General features: G+C 44.5%; 2 protein-coding genes across 2 annotated transcripts; both read right to left on the reverse strand. All coding sequences in view use genetic code 12, as the record gives it.

The window, feature by feature from the left end:
* Window positions 1-272: 272 nt before the first annotated feature.
* Window positions 273-4519, reverse strand: RGA1 (Rho-type GTPase-activating protein). The gene has a single exon (XM_001387878.1). The coding sequence runs from the start codon at window positions 3985-3987 to the stop codon at window positions 412-414; it is 3576 nt and encodes a 1191-aa protein (XP_001387915.2). The 5' UTR covers window positions 3988-4519; the 3' UTR covers window positions 273-411.
* Window positions 4520-5834: 1315 nt separating this feature from the next.
* On the reverse strand, window positions 5835-7499 carry CGT1 (ceramide glucosyltransferase; the record flags this gene model as incomplete). The annotated part of the gene is made up of 2 exons (XM_001387879.1): window positions 5835-6665; window positions 6768-7499. 2 exons carry the CDS (start codon window positions 7497-7499, stop codon window positions 5835-5837), a joined length of 1563 nt encoding a protein of 520 aa, XP_001387916.2.
* Between the last annotated feature and the right edge of the window lie 585 nt (window positions 7500-8084).

The raw sequence follows: 8084 nt of genomic DNA on the forward strand, positions 1-8084 counted from the left end.
ATTACTATCAAACATGTTTCTCACATCGAGAGCCTCCTTCCACAGAAATATTTCGTACGTTCAGAATCTTCACTGTCCGAGTAGCCTCATTACTTGAGGAAGTACAAAAATCTTTACTAAGAAATCTCTTCATAGGATGAGAAGCCTCATAAAATTCACACCATCGCTACTACTCATTTATACTTGAGATACTTCATATCACAGCTACTTCCACTCTTCCCCATGCTATATTCGGAACGCATAACATCGCAACTACTTACATACGGTGAAAGGTCATATATAACTTATGCATTTTCACATACTGAGAATACTGAATTCTTATAAAAGTCACTCTCTGTACATATTCTTATCCGACTATTTATTACATTATCTAATAAAATTCGTAATCAAAATTTGCTTATATATCGTATCTCAGTCCTCGATCATATCGTCAAACACCTTCTCCCAGTGGTTCAACATAAGCTCGGTGGTCTCATTTCTGTGGCCCATGTCTATCATCTCCTTCTGGCCCGTCTCATCTCTGGCAATGGTAGGAGCAAACACCACAGACAAGTTCTTGTAGTTCATTCTGTTCAAATTGGCAAATGAACTCACCAAGGACAAGTGCTTACACAAGAGGTACAACGTGTGCTTGTTCGCGTTGGGCAATTTGCTGGCCACCTTCTTCAAGTCTGCTACCTTTTTTTCTACCTTGGTGTTGCCTCCAGACGAGACTTTAATGAAATCATCATAGATGGCATATGGAATCAAAGGATCAGGTAGCTTACGGAAATATCTCTTTAAAGCAGAAGTCACAGCATTTATGTCTCCACTCATGGCCTCCTGAAGCTTGAGAAGCTGCTTTTCGTCCAGAGCAGGACTAGCTCCGATGTTAGAAAAGGCATTCTCTATAGCTACAATGGCCGAGTTGCCTCCGGAGATTCTGTATATACCCTCCATGTCCAAACCTCTCATTTCCACTTCTACCAAACACTTGGTGATGATCAACGGTACCTCTACATTTTCAAAATCGGCACGCTGTTGAATAGTCGAAGAGAATAAGGGAACATTGGGAGTCTCAGAATCTCCGTTCGACAAAAGCGTGTCGATGATGTTGGTAGATCTAGACCGAGTAAACCTCTTTTTGTCCTGGTTGATAGCACCATCCACCAGTCCGTTCAGGCTATGGTTCGGCAATCTGATAGCCTGAGAAGAGTAGTTCTGGCTGACCTTGCTTGACCCATTGTACAGATAGCCAGATTGGCCCAGGAGTTGTGAACTGTTGGAGCCTGCTAAAGGTTGAGAAGAAGCAGATTGACCTCCTGGCAGGCTTGTTTGAACGAGATTAGGAGCGGCGTTCTTTGCTCTTCTCCAGAATTTGAGTCTAGTAGCTCTGTTTGTCTCAGCAGACTCGTCAGGAAGTTCCGTGAAGTGAACTCCACCAATGATGGTGGTATTGTTTGGAATGTACTCGGTATCGTTAGAAACTCTGGTGTATGATGACGAATATGAATCTGACGGCGTTTCAAGCTTACGATTCTGATCTAGTGACAGTTCTAGTTTACGATTCTGGTCGAGCAACTGGTTGTTGTACTCCGCCAATTTAAGTTTCTGAGCTTCAAGCTCATCGATATCACTGAGTAACTTGTTCAAACGAGAAGTCTCGTTCTGAACTTTAGCGTTGAGCGATTTGACCTGTTCATTCAACTTGGACTTTTCCGTTGCCAATCTGCGGCATTCTCCGTTCAACGACGACTTCTGTCCTGATAACTGGGAGATTTCGAATTTCAAGGTTTTGAGATCGAAGTTCTCGTTTTCATCGTGATGGCTATCGAGACTAGTCAAAAACGGGGTATCAGAAGTCGAACGTGTGTGTTCTCTGAAAGTGGCACCGTAAGACTGCGGAGTAGATATAGGCAATGGAGGTGTAGTATAGGCTGCTCCGTTGGACACAGATCCTTCCGACACATGACGAGAATGGCCCTTTCCTTCCTTATCCTTTTCCTCCTTGTTGGACTTGAAGAATCCAAACTTGCCAGATGAAGTGCTGCCGCCAGAAATTGAACGTTTGTGCTTCAAGCTGAGTTTTGGGGTCTTGATAAGCGTATTCATTCTCAGCAACGTTGACGTTCCAGACTGTTCGAGTCCGTCTATAGCATCGTTGGATCCATAGCTTTTTCTGGGCGAGTGGTGGATGGCATTATGTGAAGGGGTGAGGGTCATATCGTCGTCACTGGCCCGATGTCTCTTTTCCTGTTGCTGCTTCAAATAGCTACGTTGTTCATCCTGGCCATCTCCATAGTTAATTCCTTCGAGGCCCAAGCCCTTAGGGTTGTCATCTCTTCTGGTAGGAGTACTAGGAAGAGGTGCTTTAGGAGGAGGCGAGGTCACGCTAGAAGGCGTCCTCTTCTGAGGAGTCAGTAGAATGGTATTGTAGTCAACGTCTTCCAATCCTTCTGTTTCTATGTAATCATTCGTTTCTACAACACGAGCCTGTCTGTTGGCCTTTGCAAATGGAGAGGTGCAACCAGATCTGGCCCGGGGATCGTCTCCGAGCGCTGAAAGCGTATTCGACTTGATGCTACCCGTAGAATTTGTTGGAGCTGGAGAGCCAGATTTGGCGTCCGATTTTACGTCCGCATTCAGTGGCTCCGATTCGATGTTGGTGGTATGGAACTCGTGGTCGTGGTACTGGTTGGGCGATAGTATCATGAGGTTCTTTGGCTTGAAAGAGGGCGAAACAGGAAGCGTATTACTCATTTCCGGCGTCCTCTGTTCAGAATCTTTTACTATTATGTCTACAGCTGGCTGTAACTCCGCATCTTTCAGCGTGGGGATGTCGCTTCCAGGCGCACCTACATTGGAAGATGCTGCATCAGTATATTCCGACGCCTTGGAGTCCTGTCTCGAGTGAGAAGGAGGTGTGTTGAAGGGTGGGGTACTGAGTTTCTGAAGTTGAGTGCCTTCATCATCAAGGAAAGGAGGAGGTGATCTACGGTGAAGAAGCGAGGAGGAGGCTACATCCTTTTGAGGTCTGAGCGAAGGTCTATTGGCAATGTTGTCGTCGTCATCGCTGTCGTTGACCACTTCCTCGATAGAGAAGTCGTTATCTGGAGGCACCAACGTGGTTAGCTCTCTCGTTTTCTGAGGAGAAACCAACGGTTCTTTGTAGTGAGAGTAATCAGAAGAGCCTCGTGTAGCTGTAGCAGAAGTAGCTCCAGAAGTAGCACCAGAAACAGTTGGGGGATTTGGAAGAATCTTCTTTTTCAGCAAGACAGAATTGCTGGACTTGTTTGTCTGCGAATATATATCCGAAGCGGTAGAAGACGTAGCTGTAGTCGTATTGGTGATGGTCGTATTGTTAGCAGCTGTGGAGGAGGTGGTGGTAGTAGAAGAAGGGGCTTCCCCAAGATTCGTGTTGGACCCATTTGAAGAAAGATAGCTCTGAAGAATGCTGTTTCTGGACGAGTTGTTGCTCTTTCTGGATTCATCCAACTGCATCTCACGTTCACGTTGTTCACGTTCTTCTTTCTCTCGCTGGAGCTGAGCCTGTTGTTGTTTCTTCTTAGCGTCATACTTCTTCTTTTTTGCCATGAGCTTTTCGTGGCAATCCATACAGAAAAGACCTTTAGAGGTTCGGGCGTAGCGCAAATCTTCTATCTTCATCTTGCATGAACGGCACTTGAAGCAGTTGGAACAGTAGGCCTGGTCTCCCGTCAAGATGGCCAAGTCATCGATCTTCTTGCCACACTGCTTACAGCTGTAGGAGCAGTTGGAGCAGATCAAGTTTCCATTCCCCAACACCAAGAAGTTGGAATTGCAGCCCAACGACGAGTCACACTTGGAACACTTGAAACAGTCCAAATGCCATCTGTCGTCTCCCAACTCGTAGGCGTGGCCCTCGTAGATGGGCTGGTTGCATTTCTTGCATGGCTGAGAGTCGTGCTGTCTGAAGGTCTCTGGAGGCGGAGCCGGGGCAATCTCGTGAGTTATGGATATGTCTGTCATGATATAGTAACTAATGTAGTGATGGTGGGAATTGGTGATTACGGCGGTGCTGACTATTGATGAACGCGATTCTGTAGCAATTTTGTAGTGATAGTATTGTCCGTATTGCGGCTATTGAAGTGACGGTGTAGCGATGGTGTAGCGATGTTGTAGCGGTGTTGTAGTGATGTTGACGAGAGTGTTGATGTTCCTTCTCTTGTCGAGATTTTTCAGAATAATTACTATAAAATAAAGTATTATTCACGATAATTACTCAACTGGGAAAATGTCGATGAATCGCTACAATCAGATACAAATGGATGGATCTGATGGTTATAGCTATAGTGTGAGCCGTTCAGCTGTTGTCACTATCGCCGAATGTATCTTGTAGCTAGACTCTGCACGTTAGAGCTGGACGAAAAGTGACGTGGTATTAGTGCACAATCCTGGGAGCTCGAGTACAAATGCACAATACCAGAATAAAACAGTGCACAGGGCCAACAGAACGAGAAACAATCCTCCGATATAATTATTATAGAAAACGAGAACTAATGAGAACAAATGGAAGATCAACAGAAAAGAACAAATGTACTTTTCAAAATTGCGAGCAGAAAGAATGCTAACGACTGCTAAGGCTGAGACAGGCAATGATCTATCAAAAACAAAAACACTCGAATAGACCTCATCCAGTGCCTGAGCTGCGATGCTCGTCTACGGAGAATGCCATGTCACGAGCTTAGCTAACGGAACAACGCCATGGCCAAGACAGGAAACATGGGGAAGTCTGTGTTGGCGACATTACCAGAACAGTATAGGGGCTGTCTGCACCACCACACTATTTCCAGAGTAGGGCAACGGGTCACAGAGAAGTGATAAGACGAACAATGAAGTGCACGATCTGGACACAATAGTCCATGTATGTGATTCTACCAGGGCTGGTGTACAAATGTCTTCCGGATACAAGCTACAAGTGCTACGGATGGTGAGCTACGGTTGAGCTACGGTTGAGCTACGGTTGGTGAACTACGGCAGGGTCCCACGCCATTGGCTGGGCTGGCTGTAGATATAAGCAAGTTGAAGCAGTTCCATACTTCAGTTGGTGCAGCTAGAGCCTGATAAGCCTTCTGCCAGTGGCCCTTATTCACCGGTTCTCTCGTTTACTCATTTGTCCATTTCAATTGTCCATTTCATTTGTCCGTTATTCGTTGTTCGTTTTTTCTATTTTTACTTTCCATATTTATCATATTTCCGTCTTTCTGTCGCTAGTATTGGTTGGTTCTCTCTCTTCCACCTCTGTGTTGATCTTCATCAACCCAACGGCTCTGTTCCGTCTATTTACCTTATTCCTATTGGATCACCTGCGCAAAACATCAACATCCCATTGCCGTTTTGGTCGCCCTACACAGAACGGTTGCCCGATCTGCCCCTTTCATCCTCGTACTTCTGTTGTCGATCATTAACTTTCCGCTTTAGGCATAAATTGTGACATGAAACAATACCCTGGAACAATGGCTGTCGCCCAGTATGCACATCGCCCAAAACGGCTGCGAAGTAGGTGAAGGGATGCTTCAGGGTTCACGCCTAAACGAGTTGAATCAAATCAGTTCTGATCGGAGCAAAGATCACGAAATCAGATCAACTGTCTAGCCAGGCATCAGATCAAGTTGTTCAATTTGTTCAGCTTGTTCAGCTTGTTGAAACAATCAAGTCTGCCCAAAGACACACATCCAGCAATTGCTAACTACTATTAACTACTATCTACTAACTGCTAACTACAGACCCTTGCGATTGCCTACAACTCTTCTGTTCTATAATGCAATTCAATTCGATAGCACTCTATATCTTCTGTTTTCAATTTTTTCCATTTTTTACAATTCCTCAGCTGTCAAGTCGTGCTTGATCTTGAACGGCTTGCCTCTCCAGTCGATCTCGTGGCCCATCATAGCAATGATCCAGATGGGCAATGCTAGCAATTCTCTGAGAATCCAGATATACAACCAGCTCAAGAAGCTACGGTTGACTGGAGGGATATTCTCCAACCAACTAGGAAGATAGTCCAAGTTGACAGGGGTTACGACATGTTTGATCAAAGTGTAATACTGAACGTAATCGATCAACATCCATATAGTTAAATGCAAAAGAAAGAGCCAGCCACTAAACCACTGGTTCAAGAATAACGTGGATATGGCATAAATACCAAATATGCCACACACAAGCGATTCTGTGGTAGGCTCTATCAACGTAGCCATAAGCACCATATACTTTCTGACTCTCTGCCATCTGACTCTTCTTTTTATGTAGTCGCTGACATCGTTATCTACTCCGCTAAGAGGTTGGATCACGACGTCACCTGTAAGTCCCGTTTTACCATTGATATTCTCCCAAAGGGCAATTCCTATCATGTTGTCTTCGCCAATGTAACGTGAGAAGAATTTGATCGAATGGCCGGGTCCCAAGGAGCTGTAGTACTGCGCGTCCCTGACTACACTAGGCGTGTGGAAGAATGGAGATGTGTTCTGGAACTTGGGTATGAGAGAAACGGCCCTATCCAAGTCGGACTTACGGTACATGTTGGACTTTCCATTGACGCAGGGCCCCAATTCAAGGTTATTGAGCGAAACATAGAACTTGGAATGAGACGTATGGAGAAACATTTCGTCCAACTTGGCTCCAAACTTCTTGAGGAACCTCTTTCTCGTCTTTATTGGAGCCTTGGAACTAGCAGACGTACCAACGGTAGAGTCATCATATGTAGTAGATCCACTAGTAATTGTAGAACTACTGCTTGCAGATGAGTTGACTTTTCTGGAACTCCCACTGGAGAGCAATGCTTCAGAGTCGTCGTCATCCGATTGAATAGGTGTAAGCACGTATTCGTTGTCATCCTTGTTGTTGCTGGGGTTGATACTTAATGCGAGTGGGACATGGTGTACCAATTTGACTGTTCTCTTGGCATCATCGGCCTGTTTTCTGCCATTATTCAAGTTTTCATTGAGAGTCTTGACTGAATTCTTCAAAAGGTTCGATGCAGCCCAGACGTTGGAGTCCATGACCCAGAGAATGTCGTATTTGCTGGATACAAATCCTTTTGCTAAGTTGTTGACTTTGGGGTTAGGACCATAATGGTCGTCACTTCGATTGGTTTGTGTATTGAAGTTTGTACTGATCAAGATCTCCGAGTCTATTGTGGGATATTTCGAAATGAGTTTCTTGATTAACGGAATCAGGGCATCGCTGGGATCGTCTACACAGAATAAAATCTGAAGCTTATTGTGAGGATAATCCTGACAAAAGGAAGACTCAAGACAAGAAAGAAGCTCGGGATCTATGCCTTTGATGGGTCTTAGAATCGTCACCCCTTCATATTCTTTTCTGCTGTCGTCCTTGTCTAGTTTAGGACGGCTCTTGAACTTCCACATGATTTCAACAAAGCCAATATAGCCCGCTGCCACCATAGCGAAGTACCAGATGAGGCAAAACACACTGGAAGCGATCCTGGAGTACGATAGCACGTCTATGTAAGTCCACGGCATTGTGAATCTAAGCAATTTTAGGAGTAATCAATAGTGGACAGATCGTAGTGAAGTATCGGCCTAGAAAATGAGTAGCTGATGTGAAACTTCCAGATACAAATGCAAATCGAAAAGACAAATCTATGCTGTATAAATAATGATTTTCTATCCTCTGTAGATTTATATAATGCTCTTCCTCCGTATGGTTGTGAATCTCTGTCTTCCTCTTTCTTCTAGTGTCTTGTATTTATGCAAGAATCGTTTTTCAAATTTTCTCTCAAGAAAAGAGGCTTACACTACATAGTGCGTCTTTTTATCCCGAGATCTGGTGAAGCCCAGGGCCGACATTACTAACAAAACTGTCATGTTGGAAAGCTATATACTTTTTCAGATACTGCTGTTCCTATTTTGCTGGTTTTTTTGTCTCAAAAGATTTAACTGGTGGATCCATAAGACCTACTACGAAAATCGGTGAAAAATTGGTGAAATTCTTTTCAACGGAACGCGTGTCTAAGTAAATGTAGAAAAGTCGTATGAGTACGAGATTCTCGGTGTTTACACTTTCGAACGCAAAGAAATGGATCCGGTGGCTTGCAGCTCTATTCC

This window comes from Scheffersomyces stipitis, chromosome 1, assembly GCF_000209165.1.
Source record: "Scheffersomyces stipitis CBS 6054 chromosome 1, whole genome shotgun sequence".
In the NCBI taxonomy this organism is placed as follows: domain Eukaryota; kingdom Fungi; phylum Ascomycota; class Pichiomycetes; order Serinales; family Debaryomycetaceae; genus Scheffersomyces; species Scheffersomyces stipitis.